The 24,620-nt window shown below is 43.2% G+C and overlaps 1 protein-coding gene across 1 annotated transcript; it reads left to right on the top strand.

Annotated features, from left to right (window-relative positions):
- Positions 1-7,134: 7,134 nt before the first annotated feature.
- LOC310951970 (Ig-like V-type domain-containing protein FAM187A) lies at positions 7,135-24,608 on the top strand (the record flags this gene model as incomplete). The annotated part of the gene is made up of 9 exons (XM_083920457.1): positions 7,135-7,202; positions 7,259-7,398; positions 7,530-7,598; positions 7,685-7,743; positions 15,624-15,830; positions 19,610-19,887; positions 20,725-21,087; positions 22,849-23,087; positions 24,382-24,608. The coding sequence occupies 9 exons, from the start codon at positions 7,135-7,137 to the stop codon at positions 24,606-24,608; spliced, it is 1,650 nt and encodes a 549-aa protein (XP_083776583.1).
- Between the last annotated feature and the right edge of the window lie 12 nt (positions 24,609-24,620).

The raw sequence follows: 24,620 nt of genomic DNA on the forward strand, positions 1-24,620 counted from the left end.
AAAGTATTGTGTGTAAAATTCCTACACCATCGAGACAACAGCCGATTGCGGCTAACACTGATTAGCTCGGAGCAGTACGATGAACGCATTAAAATGTCTTTTTTAACCACTAATACTCAATACTCAAATGCTCAAAAAAACAGCAAACCTCTGCAGCATCATGAGAAGAGTCCCTACACCGAAAACAAAGCACCAATGGGCTCCTTCCTTTTGGATAGACTTTGGTAATCAACTTTATTGGACCTAATTATGAGAGAAGCTGGTACAGGGGCCAGTTGGTAAGTTTTTCAAAACACTCTTTTAATTAACTCTGTGTTCACCAACTATGATGTTGGTGCTTCGTTTTATGTGTAATGTTTTTATCCTTCAAATGCAGAGGTTTGGTGTTATCATGAGCAGTATTAGTGGTTAAAAAAGCAATTTCAACTGATTCAGCGTGCTGCCCCAAGCTAATCAGTGTTAGCCACATTCGGCTGTTAGCGACTCTCCAGGATTTCTCCGTTGACAGTTGTTACACAAAAAGGGGGAGAAGGTGGCATATTAGATGGAATAAGATTAAACCATATCAGTGGAGAAAATATCAATTATATAAACATCTGAATGTTTGGTTTTGCGGTTAGTCTGGTTGTGCCATGTTTTTAGTCTGTGCAGGACATACACAGGGCACAGGATGGTGCAAAAGAGGAAGAGGTTTAGAGGAAGATAAATGGGGAAGAGGAAAACCAGGGGTGAAAGAGTGAAAACCATTTGATGCTTCGATGAATGCTGTGATTTCATGGATGAGATGAGATGTGATGGGAGGAGAATCAAAAGTTGGGCTGTAGAGGAGAGGTAGGATGGAGGGTGCGATATCATAGAGAAACCGTTTTTTTTGTCTGTTGTCAAATTTTCGATAATGAGATCATTTGGAGGAACTCATTCTTTCATTTTTATACCATGTTAACTCCCTGTATATTGTAACGTTTAACCTGTTACTTCAAATATGAACATAAACATGAACCTATCAAAAGCACGTTTTGCTTTTTTGTCACCTCCATCTGACTCGTCACTCAATCACTCACTCATCTTCAACCGCTTATCAGGAATTGAGTCCTGGGGGCAGCAGCTCTAGCAGGGGACCCCAAAATTTAATCAGCTCAAACTGGGGTATCCCAAAGCGTTCCAAGGCAAGTGTAGAGATATAGTCTCTCCACCTGGTTCTGGGTCTTCCCCGAGGCCTCCTTCCAGCTGGACGTGCCTGGAACACCTCCCTAGGGAGGCACCCAGGGAGCATCCTTACTAGATGCCTGAACCACCTAAACTGGCTCCTTTCAATGCAAAGGAGCAGTTACTCTACTCCGAGTTGGTCAAAATTCTCACCCTATCTCTAAGAGAGACTCCAGCCACCCTCCTGAGAAAACCCATTTCGGCCACTTGTACCCGCCACCTCGTCCTTTCGATCATGACCTAGCTTTCACGACCATAGGTGAGGGTAGGAACGAAGATTGGCCAGTAGATCGAGAGCTTTGCCTTCCGGCTCAGCTTCTTTTTCATCACAATAGTGCTTTAAAGCGACTGCAATACTGCCTCCAATTCTGCGGCCAAACTCACGCTCCATCGTCCCCTCACTCATAGACAAGATCCCGAGGTACTTGAACTCCTTCACTTAGGCTAAGGACTCATTCCGTACCTGGAGTAAGCGATCTACCGGTTACCTGCTGAGAGCCATGGCCTCAGATATAGGGTACATCCACATGATCTGAAACAACAGTTTTTTTTTTCTCCGCAGATCTTAAAAAGTTGTCTGTCCACACGGATTGGCTCAAGAAATATCTGCGTCCACATGAAACCAGCGAAAACAGCTAAAAACGCTGTAATACACATGCAAGGCCTGGATGTGGCACTGTAACTGCCTCCGTAATACACAAACAAGGAGAAGTTGAAAGGGAGAGCCGCTGTGCATAATCACAATACAAACACCCGAGAGTTTCTTGCCAAATCTTTGGACTTCCAAAATCCTCATCCATCCTAGAGAGACATCTAGTGACTTTTTTCTGGAGACTTTTGTGGTGTTTTGGACACTCTGGTGCACAGATCACTCTGTAGTTACTGTGGTTTCGCCATCCACACGACAACGCCATGGGGGGTGTTTTAAAATCCTCCCACTCTGGGACCCGGTTCAAGAGATACAGTTTTCAGGCTCCGATAATACCGGCTGGGTGTGGATGGTCAGCCAAAATAATACAAAGTTGCGCATTTTCCTGTGGACGCCCCTAAGAGGAGCTGATCCTCATCGAAGCCATTTCACGCTCTGGCCCATTGTACCTTTTCATCAGCCCGATGAAATGTCGACCGAAGCGTTTTTGGTCTTACCGGTGTTATTATATATTAGGTATTTGATCATATATGTTGATGCGATGCGCATGCAGTCCATAGATTGTTAGTTGGTTCAAATAATAAATAACATTTTATTTAGAGGAGGATGAGGAAACAGTGGACTGTATGCAGTGTTTGGAATCGCCAAGCATTTAATGGGCCTTTGTGATAATAGCAGGGGGATGAACACTGGAGAACTGGGTGGTATTTAACACACAGCCTCAGAATGGATGCTATTAGATCTAGTTGATAGGGAGGCGGACGAGACGGAGGCAGGGACAGGGACTGATGATGAAACGATGAAGAAAAGGTTGTTTTGAAAAAGAATACCTGGAGCTGAATTGAGAGATTGGATGAGCTGTTTAGATTAACCAGATCACTGAATGAATGGATGTTTGGGAGAAAAGGCAGGAGTTGTGGGGTCAGGGTGTCGCTACTAAGATGTAGTTGATGAGATGAATAAAACTATCAGACGGAGACTGATGAGACATAGATGGTGATTCAACTGGTGCCTCAGGGTGGATGGTAAATGATGGTAAATTTTATTTAGATTAAGGCTCCAGCTAATGGACAGGATGAATAAAGACAAGTGACAGAAAAGAACAACGGGGAGTAGAAGGAGAATGTAAAAAAAGTGTTTGGAAAAGAAAGAAACTTTTTCTGTGCCCCTTTTTTCCTCCACTATTAGTTGCTAAAAGATAAACCTTTTCGGAAAGTGGGAACATTCAGTCCTGTCCTCATTTGGGGGGGGGGACTAAGGGTATTAGGTTTATCTGATGGTCTTCACAAGTGAGACTGTTGTCCCAAGAACAACAGTATCAATAGTTTTCTCAAGTTTATGTTCATAACGATTATGACGCATGCAGAGAAGGAAGTCAGGTAACATGATTGTGGGGGGAAAATCTTGCAACAACAAAATATGTGACTGTAACTTATGAGACCACTGTTCATTTCCTGTTTCCTACTGACAGTCAACTTTTTTCCTTCGGCGTGACTACGATTGTGCCCTAGCCTTAACCGGTTATTATTGTAGCAATGGTGATTCAGGTTCCTTAATCGTAATAAAATAGTTACTTTAACCCTGAACCTAATTAAGATGTTTTTGTGTTTAAACTGAACCAAAACCTAACTATAGTGGGGATAAACAGATTTATTTTTCAACAGTGATTTGTAAGGTGTCCATCTCATCCTGCGATACGAGGGTCAGAAAATGCATCTATTTGTCTTTCTTAAGGGCAGTTACCATTAAGGTACTTTTTTTTTTTTAATCCAGACATGTCAAAAATAAGAATACATAATACTAACATCTACAAAATTAAATTGGTTTAAAGCTATGGTCTACATTCTGAAAATCAGTTGAACCTCTGAAACAGATATGAAAAAACCATCCCGCCCCAACCAAACCCCTCCCCTCCGTGTCCCACGATTCCTCTACCTAAGCGAAATGCAGCCACTGCCTGTGAGAAGATCCACTCAGTCACTGCACAGCTGCAGACACAGAACCCTGAGTCATTTTTGATCATCTGGGGACTTTAATCATGCAACTTTGGATTCTACTTTGGCTGTATTTCACCAGGTTCTAGACTGTCCCACCAGAACACAGGACAATTGATCTCCTGTATGCTAATGTAAGGGATGCATACAGAGCGACTCCCCTCCCCCGGCTGGGGAAGTCTGATCACAACCTGGTACACCTACAGCCACTGTATACCCCCTGGTCCAAAAACAGCCGGTGACAACTGGGTGACCGGCTGAGTGACTTCCGACCAGTGCCACTCACTTCTCACCTAATGAAGATGTTGGAGCCATTCCTCAGCCTCCTCAGACCCCAGGTACAACACACCCAGGACCGCCTGCAGTTTGCGTACCAGCCAGATGTCTACATGCTGCACCGAGTCCACTCCCATCTGGATAAGGGAAGCGGCACAGTGAGGATTCTCTTCTTGGATTTCTCTTGTGCCTTTAATACCATTCAGCCCCCTATACTTCAGGATAAACTGGATGGGAGTGGACCCCTATCTGTAGGACTGTGTCAGAGATTACCTCACTGACAGGCCACAGTATGTCAGGCTGAAGGTGTGTGCTGTGGTCAGAAGCACTGGAGCCCCTTAGGACACAGTGCAGGTCCCTTTTCTCTTCACCCTGTACACCTTGGACTTCTGCTACAACTCGGAGCTATGCCACATACAGAAGTATGCCGATGACACAGCCATCATTGGATGCATCAGGGTTGACAGAGGTGTATCGGAGTCTGGTGGGGGACTTTGCTCTCTCGTGCCACACTAACCTCCTACAGCACAACACCTCCATGATGAAGGAGCAAAACGGGTTGCCATAGTGATGGATAAACAGGGAGAGACTGGGTAACGTTAGCTGTCCTCATGAATGCCGCTACATTTAGTTAAACATAACGTTACCTATAACATAACGCTACCTATCTGATCAGTCTTTATAGTTTTGTTTGAGTAAATGTGTCAGTCACGCTTTGTTTGTTGCTTGTTGTTAGGGTAACAACAAGAGAGAGAGTTACTCTTCCTGATAATATCTATCTCTAATTTGTGATTTCCGGTGCTTGTGTGTTGGTCACTCATTGTTTCACTGTTTGCTGCTCTCACTAAATTCAACTGTTTTTGCTATAATATTCACCACAGCGGCTAACTTCCGCTTACATTTAAACATCCACTAATTCTACTCAGGCACTCACAGCTCTCCTTCTTTCAGCCACTTTCTCGCTAATTCCATAGTGTTAAATTTTACACGCTGTTAGCCACTTTAGCTTAGCAGTTAGCTTCAGGGCTGGTGATGGCTTCCCCCGCTCTCTCTCCTGCTCTCTCTTGCTTGGATTGTTGTATGTTTAGCTACTCCTCTGCCTCCTTTAGTGATAATGATAAATGTAATAAGTGTAGTGTATTTGTAGTGTTGGAGGCGAGGCTCAGTGAGTTAGAGGCATGGCACCGCACCATGGAAGCTCAGTCTTGTGCTACGGTAGCTAGCCGGCCACCAATAACTTTAGCCGGTGTGAAGCCACATAGTGTAGCATTAGCTTCTGCCGGCCCTCCCCTGGCAATCCCGGAGTAGGGTGATTCTGGGGGACTGTGAGAGGAAAGCATAGTTCTAAATCGAAGCCCATGGTTAACCATTCGCCCGTTCACGTTTCAAACAAGTTTTCTCCACTCAGTGACACACAGGCGACACACAACACTGGTTATTGGAAGCTAATTTCTGAGAAACGTGAACTTAGCGACACCATAGTAAAATGCGTCCCAGGGGCCAGAGCGGGCGACATCGAGTCCTATTTGAAACTGCTGGCTAAGGATAAACGTAAATATAGTATGATTGTTGTTCACTTCGGCGGTAATGACACCCCATTATGTTAATCGGAGGTCACTAAAATTAATGTGGAGTTGGTGTGTGCTTATGCAAAAACTATGTCGTACTCCGTAATTTTCTCTGGTCCCCTGCTCAACTTGACTTGCGATGACATGTATAGCAGCATGTCATCATTCCGTCACTGGCTGTCTGGATGGTGCCCAGTAAATAACGTGGGCTTTCGTAGATAATTGGCAGTCTTTCTGGGGAAAACCTGGTCTTATTAGGAGAGATGGTATTCATCCTACTTTGGAGGGTGCTGTGGATCTGGAGAAGGCATATGACAGGGTCCCTCGGGAGATACTGTGGGAGGTGCTACAGGTGTATGGGGTGAGGGGGTCACTTCTGTGGGCCATCCAATCTCTGTACACCCAAAATGAGAGCTGTGTACGGATCCTCGGCAGTAAGTCGGATTGGTTCCCGGTGGGGGTTGGCCTCCGCCAGGGGTGCGCTTTGTCACGAATCCTGTTCGTGATTTTCATGGACAGGATATCGAGGCGTAGTCGTGGTGGGGAGGGGTTGCAGTTCGGTGGGCTGAGGATCTCGTCTCTGCTTTTTGCAGATGATGTGGTCCTGATGGCATCGTCGGTTAGTGACCTTCAGCACTCACTGGATCAGTTCACAGCCGAGTGTGAAACAGCTGGGATGAGGATCAGCACCTCTAAATCTGAGGCCATAGCTCTCAGCAGGAAACCGGTGGATTGCTTTTTCCAGGTAGGGAATGAGACCTTACTCCAAGTGAAGGAGTTCAAGTACCTCAGGATCATGTTCACGAGTGAGGGGACGATGGAGCGTGAGTTTGGCCGGAGAATCGAAGCGACGGGGGCGGTGTTGCAGTCGCTCTACCGCACCGTTGTGATGAAAAGAGAGCTGAGCCGAAAGGCAAAGCTCTCGATCTACCAGTCAATCTTCGTTCCTACCCTCACCTATGGTCATGAAAGCTGGGTCATGACCGAAAGAACGAGGTTGCGGGTACAAGCGGCCGAAATGGGTTTTCGCAGGAGGGTGGCTGGAGTCTGGAGAAGTTCAGCCATCCGTGAGGAACTCGGAGTAGAGCTGCTGCTCCTTTGCGTTGAAAGGAGCCAGTTGAGGTGGTTCGGGCATCTAGTAAGGATGCCTCCTGGGCGCCTTCCTAGGGAGGTGTTCCAGGCACATCCAGCTGGGAGGCCTCGGCGAAGACCCAGGACTAGGTGGAGAGATTATATCTCCACACTAGCCTGGGAACGCCTCGGGATCCCCCAGTTAGAGCTTGTTAATGTGGCCCGGGAAAGGGAAGTATGGGGTCCCCTGCTAAAGCTGCTGCCCCCGCGACTCGAACCCGGATAAGGGGTTGAAGGTGAGATGAGATGAGATGAGATGAGATGCTCTCATATCTAAGAACCTGGACACAGTTGTTAGCGGTCTAAAACCATGCCAACTCAGTGTTGGCATCAGGATGCAGAGTCGCACGGTCAACTCCCTGACCTGCACCGCTACAGGTATGTCCCCCTTCGAAGCTTCGTTGGGTTACTTACCCCCTCTCTTTCCGGCCCAGGGACCAGAGATTGCTGTTCCATCCGTCCAACACCATCTCCGGAGAGTACGTCGGATTTGGAGAGAGACCCAAGGGGCCTTGCTTCGGATGGAGGAGCAGAACCGCAGAATGGCGGATCACCATCGCATCCCTGCGCCTAAGTACAGACCTGGACAGAAAGTCCCCCGAATGTCGCATCTAAGAAGCTCGCTACTCGCTTTATTGGTCCCTTTGAGGTGGAGGCCATTATTAACCCCAGTGCTGTCCGCCTGAAGCTCCCTGCGTCCCTCAGGATCCATCCTATGTGTCACAGTTGAAACCAGTAGTCACCAGCACTTTGTGCCCACCTGCTGTCGGTTCGGTCAGTACCCTCCTCTCTCCCTTTTGTGTGAGTTTGTCTCCCTCTGTCTTTCCCTGCATGTGTCCCTCTTGTGTCTTGTCATTTAGGTCCAGTAGGCGTGTTTTCCCCAAGCAGAACCTTGAGGGACCCCTACTTGACAGTCCAGGTAAGGGGATTTGACACCGCTGACCACCACACACTGCTTTCTATCTGCAAGATATGATCTAAACCAATTAAGGGCCTGTGTAGAAAAATTTAATTTTGACAGCTTAGTTTACAGTCGGTGGTCAACAGTGTCAATGGCCCTTTTAAGATTTAGGAAGGCAGCTCCCACACAGTTGTTCCTATCCAGGAGACACTTGTTTTTTTCTATCAACATACTTAGGGCCGACTCTGTGGAATGATGAGTCCTGAAACCAAACTGCATCGGATGTAATGTTGTGTACCCGTTATTGAGGTGTTCAACTAACTGTTTAGCCACCCCAGAGACTCAGAGAAAAGTTAGTGTCAAACCCATAGTCATCCTTGGGTTCTGAACCTTAGTGATTCTTTCTGGCTTAGTTGAAAACAGCAAGTCAATTCTAGTTTTAGAGGAGTTTGTTATCCTGGTTGGCTGGTCAATTAATTGTGTTAAGTAAGAATCAGTAATTATCTTAAAATTTTTCCTGTCCTTTTTATTATCCCAATTTATATTATGGTGGCCGAGAGGACACTGGTAAACTGCTGGACATAGACCAGAGAAGCCTGTTCAGTGGAAGGCTGCTCCTGTCCAAGTGTAGGACCAACAGACTCAAAAACTCCTTTGTCCCTCAGGCCATCACCCTCTACAACTCCTCACTCGGGGGGAGGAGGAAATATGGAGGTGCATTCAACAATTAGGGTACAAACCAGAAGAGCAATATATCAAGTAAGAATAGAATAGAATAGAATAGAATTACTTTAATGATCCCAGACTGGGAAATTATTTTGTAACAGCATAGTGGGTCAGCAAATAAAACACTGTGTACATAACATACATAGAATCCAATATACACATAGTGTATATATACAGTACAGTGCACAGTGTGCTATAAACAATAAACAATAATAATGTATACAACAAAACAGTAGAGAGACCAGAGAGTTATTATAAAAAGTGATGGATTGTGGCAGGAAAGATTTCCTGTATCTGTTGCTACGACAGCGAAGCTGAAGCAGCCTTCTGGAGAAGGTGCTCCGCTGTCTGACCAGTGTGAGTTGGAGAGGGTGGAGAGGGTTATCCATGATGGATAACAGTTTTTTCAGTGTCCTCCTCTCCACCACAGCCTCCAGAGTGTCCTGTTTGCAGCCAGTCACAGAGCCAGCCTTCCTGATCAATTTGTTGAGTGTTGGTGTCGCTGGCTCCAATGCTGCTACCCCAACAAACCACAGCAAAGAAAAGTACACTGGCCACCACAGACTGATAAAAGATCTCCAACATCTTGCTGTACACGTTGAAGGATCTCAGCTTCCTCAGGAAGTAAAGTCTGCTCATCCCCTTCTTGTAAACAGCTTCAGTGTTAGATCTCCAGTCCAGTCTGTGGTTGATGGTAACACCCAGGTACTTGTAATCCTCCACCACCTCCATATCCTTTCCCAGAATGCACAGAGGTTGGAAAGCCGTCTTCCTCTTCTTCCTGAAATCTATCACCATCTCTCTGGTCTTGCTGATGTTCAGCAGCAGGTGATTCTGTCCAGTCCACTTTACAAAGTTGTCTACCAGTGCCCTGTACTCCTCCTCCTGTCCCTCACTTATACACCCAACAACAGCCGAGTCGTCAGAAAACTTTTGCAGGTGACACGACCCAGTGTTGTACTGAAAGTCAGTGGTGTATAAGGTGAACAGGAAAGGTTCATCAAGTTTCACACCCAGGTTCCTTGCAGTCTGGGTGGGGGCTACCACAGAACTGTCAAGGGTGATAGTAAGGTCTGAGGTGGAAGAGCCTTTTCCAGGAAGAAAAAGCAACTCTGTCTTGTCTAGGTTGAGTTTCAGGTGGTTTGCGGACATCCATTGAGAAATGTCAGTTAGACAGGCAGAGATCCGTTGTGCTGCGAATGTTTCTGAGAGTAAGTTGGGTGTCATCAGCCTAGCTGTGATAGGACAAGCCACGGAGAGAACAACAAGGGAGTTGGTGTAGAGGAAAGAATCTATATATATATATATATATATATATAAGAGTTTATGCTTACTGTTTATTGTTTTAGTTTCTATATTTATTAATGAATTAATTTATTGTTTATTGTTTTTTTTTGTTTTTTTTAAACCTTCCTTGTTGGGTTTTTTGTAAGCTGCTGGAAACTCAATTTCCTTGCGGGAGTCATCCCAAAAAGATCAATAAAGAGAAGTCAAAGTCTAAGGAGGGAAGACGAGGAGGAGGTGAGACGAGGGGAGAGGAGACGATTGGATGGAGGGTACTAGCCAAAGGGAGCCTTTTGGACTGTGGGGCTCTCTTTGGTTTATTACTATGCAGGCCTAAAGTTGATAGACTGAATGGATTTTTTTTGGTTCTTTTTGCTATTCATATTGTGTAGCTCTGACTACAGGACCATAATCGCTGTATAAACGATGTTGATAATAATGACCAATATTCCAAATCGAAGACCATAGCTTTAAAAACATATACAACATATATAACAACTGTAACAACATATATGAAATTATCTCTGCCTGAAAAGGACCAGGAAGAAATTTTCACTTATTTAATCCTACCCCTTTTTCACAATTCAGTCAACTATATGTGTAGCATACCCTCCGAAAGATGCTGAGACTAATTTATTGCTTTTCCAGCTCCATATAAAACAGCGTGAGAACTGACAAAAAAGAAAGAAAACAAAACAATCACGTATCTGTTCCCACTATAAGGGATGATTAATGATCGTAGTATTACTCAGACACCTTGATATTAGACTACGCAATAAACCCCTTGTTCACCAAACGCGGGAAAAAAATATTATTTTTCCGACACGTCATCATCAAATAATCAAACAATCCCCATAAGTACAACACACACAAACCTTGTGCCTCCTCGGGGGGGAAGCTAAAATATACTCAAATGCCGTTTCTGTTTTGTTGCCTTATTTTCCTTATTTTACCTTGAACCTTTACCGTGTTACGGTTAGCATGTTCATTCCGTAGTCAAGTGGTTTTTGGCTCGGCAAAACAACACAGGGAGGAAGTAGGAAGTAGTGGTCTTCAAAATAAGATGTCCCTATTTAAATGGAGACATTAGCTTCAAAACAGGCAAGAATATAAATAAAAACAGATGAAATTACGTTTTCTTAGAAACAGTCCCAAATCATGAAATCATTTGTAGTGAAATCATGTAAAAATGCATCTAAATCAGTTATTATATTTTTAAGATTAACTTGCACACAGGACAGGCTGCCCTCTGGTGTACAAAACAAGAAACAGCAAGTACTAAAGAAAATTGGTTTGCTACAATATGTACATTTTTTTTCAATCTAACTATACAATAATACATTTTATAAAAACAAAACAACATATAATATATGTAAAGTAATATAATATACTTTAAAGGCCTACATATAAACATCCATAGAAAAACATGTTTATACACATATATGTAACCGTAAACATACATCATCCATCCATCCATTCATCCATCCATCTTCAACCGCTTTAGCCCATATTTATACACACATTTATTTATTTTTTGTTTGTTTGTTTGTTTTTTAAAGCCCTCCCTCATCCCTATACCTTCTGAAAATCATTGCCTGGTACCTTTTTTAAAACTGGACCATGTTTGGACATTGCTTTAGCCCTGTGCTCATTCAATTCTGCAGTTTGACAACTTTTTTTAAAGTCGTGCGAACAGCTAGCGTCTTAAAATTCAACTTTTCCATCAAATTATACATCCTGTCTCTGTTAAAAGTTTGTTTCTCGCTTTAAACATAATTTGTTCTATTTGATATTCAACCAGATCAATAAACTTTAATATCCTGCTTTTCTGATTGTTCTTATGGCTAGTTTGTGAAGGCTTGTTACATAAATATAATGCAGACACAAAAAAGCTGTTTAATTTCTGTTCAGGAAGATTCTATTATGTAAAGTTATTGAATAGAGATACAGGGTGAAGGTTTTAGCAAACCATCAAAGAATGAATGTACTAAGTCAATATCCTCAGTGAAAATCAGTGTGTTTACGGAAAAGAAGTGTTAAAATGAGTTGACAGAAGTGTTTCCTGCTTTCTTCACAGCAGCTAAGTAAAGGCAACAGTACACATGTTCCCTACTTCATTACTTAAAAACTAAAAAAACACTTGTAAAATATGAGCCTTTTATATGCTAAAGAAAACAGAAAATATGTAATGATCAAAGTGATTAAGAAGATCTTCCAGACAGCTCGCTCTTGAAAAAGAGTTTTAAAAAGAGTTCTATTGTGATTTGATGTAACACTTTAAATAAGTGTGTTTACAGTCTGACATTTAGAAATTCAGAGCAGTCTTTAAAGATAAAAGCAGCTTTTGAAAATATGAGATTATATAAATATGTGACATTTGTGAATAACTGTTTTTTTAGTTTTATCTTTGATGCATTTCATTCATGGTTGGAAACATTTTGTCTGGATTTTGTTAAACACCTATCCACACACACACACACACACACACACACACACACACACACACACACACACACACACACACATATATATATATACTGTATATATATATATATATATATATATATATATATACTGTATACATATATATTTCTTGATGTTTGTGTTTCTTGATGTTTGTGTGGAGTGGCGACTAAGGGCTCACTCACGCTCGGATGGACCGTGCCTCGGCTCGAATGCTTTTTGCTTATACGTCATCATAACCAACTCTGATAATCAGAGATCAATTTTGTAAATGCAAAAAGGGGAAGTGTCATCTGAAGTGTTTACTCCTCTGAATACACAGTTAGTCACCCTGCTGCCTAAGCCCAGTTCAGACCAAAGATTTGCGACATGGCAAAACAAAACTTTTTCGAACGTTGCAGGTGAAAGTTGCACAACGTGATCCGAACCGTCTCTGACCCGTCTCCCCGACTCAAACCTGCTGATGTTGTTGCCTGAGACTTTCTTGTCAAATCACCAGCAGCTAGTTTTAGAATGTAACACGTCACCTGTTGCAACAACCAATTAAATCTTAGCAAAGTCCGCTGGTCAAGTCACTTACAAACTCTCAGCTGCTTGAAAAGGCTGGCTTGGACAGAGGCTTAACAAGTGTGCGAGAGAGAGAGAGTGAGAAAGAAAGAAAGAGAGAGAAAAAGAGAGAGAGAGAGAAAGAGAGTCCAGCAAGCGATTCAATAAATGAGGGGAGTCATAATCCAGAACAAAGCAGTGAATCAGAGAAATAAAAAGTTAATTTCGCCGTTTCATCACAACTAGAAATGCAGCTGTAGAAAGGATCTCACTATCTCTGTCCTCATTTATATTTCATAATGCTACAAATTATATCCAGCTCCGAAAAAAAGCCTGAAAAGTTAGAGGTTAAAGCAGAAGTACAGAGAGGTGTTGCTATGGAGAAGATACATCATCTTGCCTCGTCTCACTGGTGTGAACTGGCAGGTTTCAGAACGTTGCAGACCTGAACAAGTAGTTGCAAGTTTGAACTCAACTCGTCGTAATTCTTTGGTCTGAACTGGGCTTAACACATTCTGTATTGTTCAGTAAAATTAAACCTTGAAACTAATGCACACAACATTCACACATACAATTATATTTCAGTGCATGCCTTGAGCCGAGACTGCGGGCTTACATCATCTCGTTTGTGTCTCCAGGCAGTGAAGTTGACCAGAAGCATGTCACGTTGAGTCCAAAGAAATAGAATTAGAATTGAAAGGACATTGAGCTGATTGTTGTGGTGATTTGATCAGTACAAAACATGATGCCGATTGTTGTTAGATGTCATGGTGACACTAAGTGGATGCCATAAAGTGCGCAGCAGCAAAGGTTTGATACCACAGGTCCCGGAATTGCAGGGGCAACTAAACAAACTAATTTGCTTTTCATGAAGAACTCACACAATATTTGTCCTTTTTTCATCATTCTGTGAGAAACAGAAATCTGAATTTAACTGCACACGGCTGCACGAGTCTCTGTGCAGCCTGTCACCTGCAGCTCTTCATCGAACAGCTCCCTGTGACTGCTCCTGGCTGTTCCATTACTCCAACACTCCACCGTCAAAAAGATCCACAGTCAAAAAGAATACCAAAAACAACCCATGTGTTGTTTTGAAGAGCAATCACGTTCATGTCAAGCTCATTGACAGACACATCGTATTTCTTAGAATTGAATTGTACTTGATAATAGTAGTCTACTTACTGTATGTTTTACCAGTTAGATGCTTTGAATGTTGGGGTGGCACGGTGGTGTGGTGGTTAGCACTGTCTCCTCACAGCAAGAGGGTTCCTGGTTCGAATTTGGACTTGATGACTCTAAATTGCCCGTAGGTGTGAATGTGAGTGTGAATGGTTGTCTGTCTCTGTGTGTCCTGTGATAGACTGGTGTCCTGTCCAGGGTGTACCCTGCCTCACACCCAATGTCAGCTGGGATTGGCTCCAGATCCCCGATAGGAACAAGCTGTAAAAAAGATGGAAGTATAGAGGCTTTCGATGTGAAGGTCGAATACCCGAACGCCTCTAATTTGCATGCAAGTCGACACACACTTTTACAGCGCAGCAATTTTTAAGATGGAGTGTTTTCTTTCATGTTAGGTTTGACGTTGTGAGTCATACGGGCCACTTTCAATCGAACTACAACTATTTAGTTACTATAACATTATATATTTCTATTACTATTTGGTTTATACAAAAGTTTACATGGAAGTAGCCTACTAGCTCTATGCAGTGGAGCGGTACACTACTCTGAACATACTGCTATGTTTATTAGAATCCAGTTCTGTGTCTGTGTGCCTGAGGCCTGATGATACACAGACCTGCAGCTACACAGGGAGCCGCTTCATTGCACTCATTTATATTACAACAACAACCTCCTGCAGCTTAACTCCTGCAGGAGAGTTGTGAAGACATGCTGGATGAATTAAGTGTGTGAAGCAAAGCTCTCCTCACACAAGCAAATTTTGAAGTGTATATTATGAGCTGTGTGTAGCTCTGCATTGGTACATCGGCTTTCCCTGAGGCAAAGTACGTTCTTTTTTCATGCCGCAGGACCAAACTGGTGGACTGACCATCATGGCCATCCCTAGAGCCCAAAACTAACCTTTCACTGGCTCGTCTGTGGTTTTAACTGAGAAACCTGTGTTTTTGTGGCAGGATGCCAGACGAATCAATCAACTCTCTAGAGTGGGCAGATTCCAATATCTGGAGCCAGATAATAAAACTGTGTGTACTACTCACTTTATAACAAAGGCTGATGCATGGCTGTGATACCTACTGCAGCATGATGTGACTAATCATGACTGTTAACATCTTTTAAACTGCGCTGTGTGAAGTCACGCAGTGTTGTTAATTCATACTTCTGTAATGAGGTTTTGGTCAGAACTTTTATAGGTTGCATGTTGTTACCATAGCAACCAAAGGCCAAGCCCAGCTGAGGTTTGTCTGTTCCATCAAAGAGACAGCAGCACACTGAAATACTGAACATTTTTGAGGGGAATAAAGATGTTTAACTTTATTGAGAGGAAGACAGGAAGGGATTTAGTTGGAATGTCTGCAGGACAAAGGAGATGCCAGAAGGATTGTTGGACATGAAGGAAATATAAATCTTTCGGGAATTTACGAAACACAAACAAAAACTAGAGTTTGTGCTACAACAGAAAGTGTAATAAGAGTTCTCTTGGACTTGAAGATGTTTGCGTTGACAACAGAGGACGGGTCCTCTGTGAGCTCATCAGATTCCATCAAAGCTATTGTGTTTTGAAAGTAACTCTGTTCCAGTGTTATCCTTCAGATGTGAAATAAGACCGAACAATCACACTGGTGGTTTCTCTGTTCGTCCACACATATAGTATTGAAGTTTTGACTTTTGTAACTTTTGTAACAACCTTCTTCATCCTCCAGAGAAGCTTAATGCCCCCTCCCTCCTCCTCTCCCATCCTCCTGACCCTCATCCTCATCCTGTGTACTGAGGTGTGGAGCTATGAGGCTCCTGAGGAAAAGCAGGATGTGTTTGCTAGAAGAGCCTGTCCTGCCTTCCTGACCTTCACTAATACTGCTTACCTGGCTGGAGTCACAGTGGAGCTGCCCTGCCATTGCAAACCACAACAGGTAACAGAACCAGCCATAAAGTTTGTGTCATTTTGCTCAGTGTATTATTATCATCATCATATATCATTAAAACATCTAATGTCATTATCCATGAAATATAAATGGCAGACAAATCTGTTTTCATGTATTTTGACCAAGGTAACTGTTGTTTAAAACAAGCACGAAGCACACAGACATTGTTGCTATGGCGCCGTACTATGTGGCAGCCTGTAACAGCAGCTCCCGTGGGTCTTTGAGTTTTTAAAAAGTTTTTGTTGTGTTTGTGTTCTGGTTTTTGCTCAACTTTTGGCGACTCTTCTCCGGAGACCGGGCGAGGACGAACACCTTTCTTTTTTTTCTTCTTTTTTTGAACTTTCACGGCACTTTTTGTGTTGTTTTTGTTTTTGTGATGGTTTTGCTAACCCTAGCAACGGAGGGCCAGGAGCGCATCACTGAGCGCATTGTTTACACACGAGACCAGCTGATTGCGCTGTGTGAACCTGTACTGCTACCCGGAGCCAGACCTGAGGTCCTGAAGGAGCTGCGGAGGAGACGCTGTGGCTGCAGAGCTGGAGTGAAACGGAGGGTGAAGAGGAGGAGACACACACCGGCTGTACCGGTGATCGTCATGGGAAACGTGAGGTCTCTGGGGAACAAGACGAGCTTGCCAGTCAATGGTGTCCGACTGGCAACACAGTTACGTTAATACACTTTATTGATACAATTCCATGACTGTTTTTGCCCCAGACTGCATGTGATTCCTGCAGCACAAAAAGGACATGTCTTTAAAGGGGAGACTTCACCAAAACTTTTAGCCTCTAAAACATTGTAACGTTTCAGCTGGTCCCAAAGGGACATTTTTGGGGACAAGTCTATCCAGAGACAGGCCAGCAACAACAGGGACTGTCCTCAAAAAATATCTTTAATCCAAAAAAATAAGATATATCCTTGACAATAAATCTTACAGTTTTATTAAAGTTATGACCAGCACCAGTAGGTATTAGTTGAATGTAATCTTGCTCACAAGACTGCAAATCAGTTTCCCTTAAATTGGCTAAATGTCATCTTTTGATTATTCAGCTCTTATGGATAGTTCACCCCAAAATCAAAACTACATATTGCAATGCTCTGAAACCGGCCAGTTCACACCAGTAAGACAAGGCAAGATGGTGTATCATAGCAACGACTCTGTCATGAAGGGTACAGATATAACACACAAAAACGGGTGGACCCAATGCAGACACGGACACGAAGTAAAAGTACAAACAAACGTTTTATTAATAACTAATAACAAAACGCAAAACACTACAGGGAAAAACAAGCAATACAAACAACGAGACGGTTGAGGGAAAACAGGAACGAGGAGATGACGGACGAATCAGGGAGATGGACGAGGAAACAGGAACACGGGAAACTATGGAGAAAAAGAAACAAACACGATTAGATTAACTCAGCGACGGGAAGCGTGATACCACAACGAGAAAGGGAATGCTGGTCCGGGGCTGAATGCCTGCCCGGTATAAGTACTGATCCAGGGGTCCGTTTCACAAAGCAGGTTTAGTGAAAACTCTGAGTCTGTCAACCCTGAAATGAGGGAAACTCTTGAGTTTTCCGTTTCACAAAGGGAGGTAACTCAAACCAGAGAAAGAGGGGTAACTCTAGCTTGTTTCACAGAGAGAGGTAACTTAACCTCTCGGTCAGTTACCATGGTAACATGCTCTCTGAACCTGACCTGGTTGGGACCAGGTTTTTCTCAACAAACCTCGAGTTTCTCTTTGTCTCCGCCCTCTTTCAGCCACACACGGTATTTGATTTCCTCATTCATTCAGTCAGCGGGCGAGTTTTGGCGTAGTATAGTTCTGTCTGATCCCCTGGATGAAGGTGCAGCATTACGTTTATACAACGTATAAAACAGCCACTTACGGTAATATTTACTTTTCCATGTAAAACGTGCTCAAAAATAGGTATCATCATGAGACTGTGCTGAGGTTTTACCTGTTTGAACAATGTTTTTATGTTTCATCTTAAGCTGCTGCCAAGTGCGCTTCTTCCCCGCAGGGTTGCACCTAAATGAAATAAACTAATAGAGTACCACTCAAGCAGTTTCCCCTGTGATATTACTGTGATTGCAAAGGACTACATTTAAACTTAAACGCCTTGACCCGAGCAGAATGTTCTCCCACACCGTCTCCCTCTCTTTTGCTGCTGCAGCGGTGTTACACTACGCAAAAAAACAGCTCAAACTCCCGTATGAGCGCATTAATATTTCCAAGTCCAGTTGTAGCGTAGCCCTCCTCTTCCCCGTTGCTATGGTGACTCGTCGAATCAGGGCTCCATTGATGCTGTCTTTTTATACTTGTGGTGCACGCGCTTAACTCCAGGTCAAACTACTCCGAGTTGATCAAACTAACTCACATCAGCTGTTCTGGAACCGAAAACTCAGAGTTTCCTATCTCAGAGTAGATCAACCCAGAGTTCAGGGTTAGACTCAGAGTTTGTTGAACCTGCTTTGTGAAACGGACCCCAGGTGATCAGCGTAACAGGCTGCAGCTTGGGGGGAACGCCGACCGGACCTAGACAACAGAAGACACACACATGCAGGGAAACACAGACAGAGGGAGACAAACTCACACAAAAGGAAGAGAGGAGGGTACTGACAGAACCGAGTCTTGACAGACTCTCTGTACTTCCTGTCTAACTGACTTTTCAGGCTTTTTTTCTGAGCTGAATATAATTTGTAACATTATAAAATATAAATGAGGACAGAGATAGTGAGATATTTGCTACAGCTGCATTTCTAGTTGTGATAAAACGGCGAAAAATACGGTTTTATTTCTCTGATTCACTGCTTTGTTCTTGATTACGGCGCTCGCTTTCCTTATTCATTGTATTGCTGGCTCCACCCTCTCTCTCTGTCCGTCTCTTTTCCTCTCTAACACACACTGTCCAAACCAGCCTTTTCAACCAGCTGACAGTTTGTAAGTGACTTGACCAGAGGACTTTGCTAAGACTGTTGCAACAAGTGACCTGTCTTGTGTTCTTAAACCGGCTGCTGGAAATTTGACAAGCTGAATCACTGGCAACAGCATCAGCCAGTTTGAGTTCAGACGAGATGGTTCAGTTCACACCGCTGCAACTTTCACCTGCAACTCTCTAAAACAGATTTGTTGCATTGCAAGTCTTTGGACTGGGCTCTAGAGATATCAGCTGTAGAGTTGTTTGCCTTCACTCCAGTATAATGGTACTAGGTGGTCCTTGGATTGTTGTGCACATTTGAAATCCAGCAGCATTGTCTCTTTCCAAACATCATGACCTGGTCACTCAAGATAATCCACAGACCTGCTTGTCAGCAGTTTGGTGGAGGAACTATATTCTTTCTGCTGAACTACACCTGCCAAACGTAACACCATGCACCCCTGACCCTTGATCATGTCCTTTTACTAAAAGACACAAAGATGATGTGATTCTTATAAGCACATACACTTTTGAGTTAGTGTGATCAATCAGAAGTATTTTTGTGATGTAATTGGCATTTCATAGCACTGCAAGAAAATGTATCCTATCTGCAACCCAGAGCCTCTCATCCGCTCCATAGATGAATAGGATTTGTACAAGACCACAAATATGTAGAGGAGCAGAGTAAAACAGAGGAGAAAAGAGAGAAAGAGCAAATGTCTTGGGTATTTTTCTTCCAAAACAGAAACTTCTCAGCATCTGCGAACATGATTTGAGTGTCTGGTAACAACATTATCGACCATCAGTAGATATATTTGAGTTATTTACTTCCCTTTGTGTTTCAGATCCAATCAGTTGTGTGGTTCTTTAGGAAACATCTGGGCGGCTCCAAAGAGACTAGAGCCCTGACTGATCACCATGGCAACAGGCTGCTCGACCCTAGTCGCGTCCCTCACAGCGGCGACCTGCAGAGTCGATTCTCCATTCGTCTCTTTAGCCTGCTGATCTTCAGAGCGGGGCCCAGCGACTCCGGCATCTACATCTGCGGCTCCGTCCACAGAGACTTCTTCTACGGTTATGACCTGGACATCCAAGAAGCACGTACGCTCAGCTTTGCTCCGAGGTGACAAGACAGAGTCAATGATTGTGACTTTATCACAAAGTAGAAATTAAAACTGTCAAATTTTGAAAGCGATGATGAATGTACTATTTAACTGATAATTAAAGCTGCTGTCCAGCGAACACGTCGACACCAAAAGTCAATGCTGAATGGACATCATTAGCATGTTTTCTGCAAAATTATGGAGACATCCCATCATCATCAGACATGTTCAATTTTTAATTCTATTCACTGTTAACTGGCTCCAAGTTTACCTCCCACATGCCAGTGTATGAAAGAGATAGACAGAGATAACAGGGGCTTTTCAACTTTGTGATGAACATAGTATACATTTGAAAAGATTCTGAACAACTCATTACAACTAAATTGACATTAGCTAGGTTTCTATTCCGTTGTTTAGCAATTGACAAGTCAATTTTAAGCAACAATCAACTTGTTAGGAGTGAATAAACGAGGCTACACAAAGCATAGTTTTGTAAGAAGTCTGCGGTATAAGCTACATTTTGTCCACCAGTAAACTCAGCTGATAAGCCATGTGAGCCAAGTGTCCGCTACATCAGAACTTAATCGGCTAAGGTATATCTATATCTCATTTAGCACATCAACTCTTTTTTCAACAAAGGCAAAAACCATCTATTATTTATTTATTTTGCACAATCAAGCACATTTCATTCTATTTTGAAGTTTTCCATAAATCTTTTCTAAAAAAAAATACGTTGATGGGAACACGACTAATGTTATAATGAAGATGTGTACAAATGGATATCCTATTTTTGTTTAAAACAAATCCAGGATGAACCACTGATTTAAGTGAGTCTAATTTAAATCTGATGCTCTTAGGCTCACTCTAGCAAGTATGAAAGAAAAAAGGAAAGAAAGAAAAGGACTCAACTCTGCTCAGCCGCTGTACCGGGTCTTCACCAGCTTCCGGCCCTGGTCAGTCTGCGATCGCTGCGGAGTACCTGGAGAGCAGGTTCGCGTTGGACTCTGCTACATCCACTCCCACTACCTGCATGTACGCTACAGACGGGCCAATCAGACAGTCGCTTCATGCAGCTCTGGGGCAGTGCCCGAGGCATTTAGACAACTGAAGCGAAGCAACGTTGGAGCCAAGCTGGAGGTCAAAAGCTGTCAAGTCACTTGTCAATATCAAGCTCCTCCATCCTCCAAAATCCTTGCTCTGATGGCATTTCTTGGGTACAAGTAAGTCCATAGATACGTTTATCATTCCTGATGACCAGGTGCTATCAGTGTGAATGGGTGAATGGGTGAATGAGAGAAACAGAGGAGCAGCAAAATTCAGCCAGACATCTTCATTTACAGTGCCTATAGAAAGTTCTGATACCCTTTTGAAATAGTCACTTTTTTTTGTTTTAAAGCCTGAAATGAAATAGTTATTTTCAAAATTCCTGAAAAAAAATAAAAATAAAAACTAGAATAGGGTTGTTAAAATCCCCGGATTTAATACTTTGTGGGAGCACCTTTTGCTTTAATTACAGCCATCAGTCTGTTTGGATCTGTCTCTACCAGCTTTGTGCACCTAGATTGGGAATATTTCCCCAGTCTTCCTGCAGAACTGTTGGAGTTCAGTGAAATTCTGTGGTGAGCGCTCTTCAAGTCCATCCACAGATGTTCTGTAGGCTTCCGTTCAGGGCTCTGACTGGGCCACTCTAGGACATTCACCGTCCCGTCCTTTAGCTACTGTGTTGTATTTATGGAGGTGTGTTTTAGGTCGTTGTCATGCTGGAAGCTGTCTAGCAAAGGGCTGCAGGTTTGGGTGTACTTTGCACTAAGTACTTTTTGTCTTTTGACAAGACTTAGTGTGACATTTTTTCAGGAATAGCTTATTTCTTGCCCCTCTGCCATACATGTAATCTGACTCTCGCCAGATGAATTTTGTTCCGCCTTGCTTCACTCATACATCTGGGATCGCTCCATAGGAAAGGGATTATAGGAGGCTAGGCCTTATTAAAAATCATTGCATATCATTGGATGACCCACTTGTCCGTCATCTTTGTTGACGTGCTACTTTGACAACTCACATGGAAACCAACCTGTGACGCTGATGAGAGCGGCGCAGGGAAAAGCCAAGAAGGGCGAAAACATCGCTTCCACCAACAAAAGCCTTTAGGGCAATTCTCTGGTGTTCTTTTAAAGAAGAAATATTCACTAGATTGGACAACACGGATGAAATAGCAGCATCGATGTTGACGCCTGCTTCCTGGATGCGAGCCGCCATTGTTCTCTGAATCACAACAGTCGTTTCTCCACTACATCACATCTATAAAACCCCCGCCCTGCGGTTCTGATTGGCTCGACCATTTTTTGCAGACCCTGAAATCCTTCTGCAATGGAGCAATCCCAGATGGTTGAGTAGAGCTAGGCGGAGTCAAGGCGGAAGCAAGACAGAACGAAAGTCATCTGGCAATAGTCAGGTTACCATACATGTAGAACTTGTGAAATTGTTGTCACATGCACAGATCGACCAGCCTCTGCCATTAAGACTTGTAACTCCTTTAAGGTCACCATGGGTCTGTTGGTAGCTTCCCTGATCAATCTTTTCCTGGCTCTGTCATCCAGTTTGGAGAGGCGACCCAATCTAGACCAGGTCTGTGTGGAGCCATATGCCTTCCACTTCTGGACAATACTCTGAACGGTCCTCAGAGGGACAGTTAAAGCCTTTGAAATCTTTTTATATCCATCTCCTAACTTGTGCCTATCCACATCTTTATCCCGGAGCTCTTTTGAAAGCATCTTTCCAACCATGATGAATTCTTTGCGTTACCATGCACTACTAGGAGTGGAATCCTCAAGGAACAGGTGGTTTTATTCTGAAGTAATCAAAATCACCACAATCGATGTCAGGTGGAGATCAATTAATTTGGTGTGTAATCTGGAAGGTGATTGGTTATACTTGAGAATCTGGCAGAAATTGTCTGTTTCTATTCTCTGTTTCTTCTCTAGTTCTGCCTCCCTGCCAGTGGAGGTACCAGTGTTCTACCTGAACCACCCTGCAGACCACGTCCTGACCATGGGATGTCCCGGGGCACAACCTAACATGGCCGTGGCCTGGGACAGAGGGTCTGAACCCATCTACCGATTTGAACACTCGGCTGGTCGTAACCTCAGTGCCACACCTACCAGGCTGCTTATAGACACAGGACACCACCTGGTGTTTAAACCTGCAAAAACTCAGGATTCAGGTAACAAATACTGTTTTCTGTAATGACACTACACCTGTGTCTAACAGCCAGGACATGCCTTGTGAACAATTTGTTTTGATTTGTCTCTATTTATATTTTATAATGCTGATGGCTTAAATATGTTTTATGTACTTGTCTCACAAGCTGCCAATTCAGGTCAGTACAAGCTACTTTGTGTGATACATTGTAATGTATTAAAGCAAAATGGCACCCTCTTATTATCCCAGTGTTTGTTCTGGAATTTCATAGTTTAGGCCCTGTTTAGACGGAGACAATCTAGAAAGGAAACACAAAAGGGCCGTTGTGTTCTCACTTTTCTTTCTGTGTTTAGACGAGCGTCTTTGGGGGGTTCTGTTATGTTATGCTAATTAAGTAGCCGTACTTGCACAATGACTTGCAATACAGCCTACTATCGATGGCACATACACTTGATGCTAATCTGGAGAGCAGAGGGCTCTAGTGAAGCTCAATCTGAAGTTAAGTCTGTCACGTGCTCAGATAGCGTGAAGCTGTGTGTTGCTCCTAGAGAGAGAGACTGTACAGCCACATCGGCCAGTCTGTAACCTTGAAGATGTTATCTCTAATAAAGACCGTTGAAGCTGAAGACAAAGACTGGTAATTGATATGCTACGGTGTCACAGGTATGGTACTGTGTTGAATATCAGTTTAAATCATAGATCATATATGCTGGCTGCCTGCACTTCACTCCCGGAGCTGGTGTGTTCCACCAGACTGACACAGGAATGCCTACACTTGTAATCTCCGCTAGAAACACAGGAAATAAAAAAATTATACGGTCTATGGTCATAACTTAAGCATGTTTTGATTATACAGATGTTACAGACCAGTGATAATGTCAGAAAAATAATGTGTATTGCCCGATAAGATGGATAAAAGGAAAAATGTTTTTTTACCCCTTTTGCACAGAAATACTACGGTGGAGCGTTATTAAGATTTCCACTCTGGAGGGTTGTTTTAAATTTTTTTGTTTTTAAGCACCAAAAACAAAGTCGCCATCTAAACGAAAGGCACATCTGATAAAATGTTTTGTCGCTTTCACCTTTCATCGCGAGTGTTTTGCGTAAATTGGGCCTTAATCTTCAGCTGTCCACCAGCCATCACTGTCCCTCATCCACACATTAGTTCCAGCGTATATAGCCTATATGCTAGATCATGAATGATGATGTGTTTGTTTTCCATTTCAAATCTATGTCTAATTTCAACCTGGTGTGAAAACCAATATTATTTGATAGTTGTTTTATTAAAGTTGTTTCAAATATTTTTTGTTAATTAGGTGTCTACTACTGCTGGCTGAAGGGTCACCGGGCTGCTGAGGTACGTCTGCTCATCTACGCCCATTTGGGGCGGGGACAGTCGGTGACATCACATCCTGACTTCCTGAAAGCTCTAAAGACTGTGTTAAGATCATATGCTGTCATGACGACTGTATTCTGCCTGCTGCTGTTTGGCAGAGCTGGAGTGAGACACCTCAGAGACACTGGAGAAACACATGTGGATTAAATCCATTAAAAT

Source organism: Echiichthys vipera (genome assembly GCF_963691815.1).
Source record: "Echiichthys vipera genome assembly, chromosome: 9".
In the NCBI taxonomy this organism is placed as follows: domain Eukaryota; kingdom Metazoa; phylum Chordata; class Actinopteri; order Perciformes; family Trachinidae; genus Echiichthys; species Echiichthys vipera.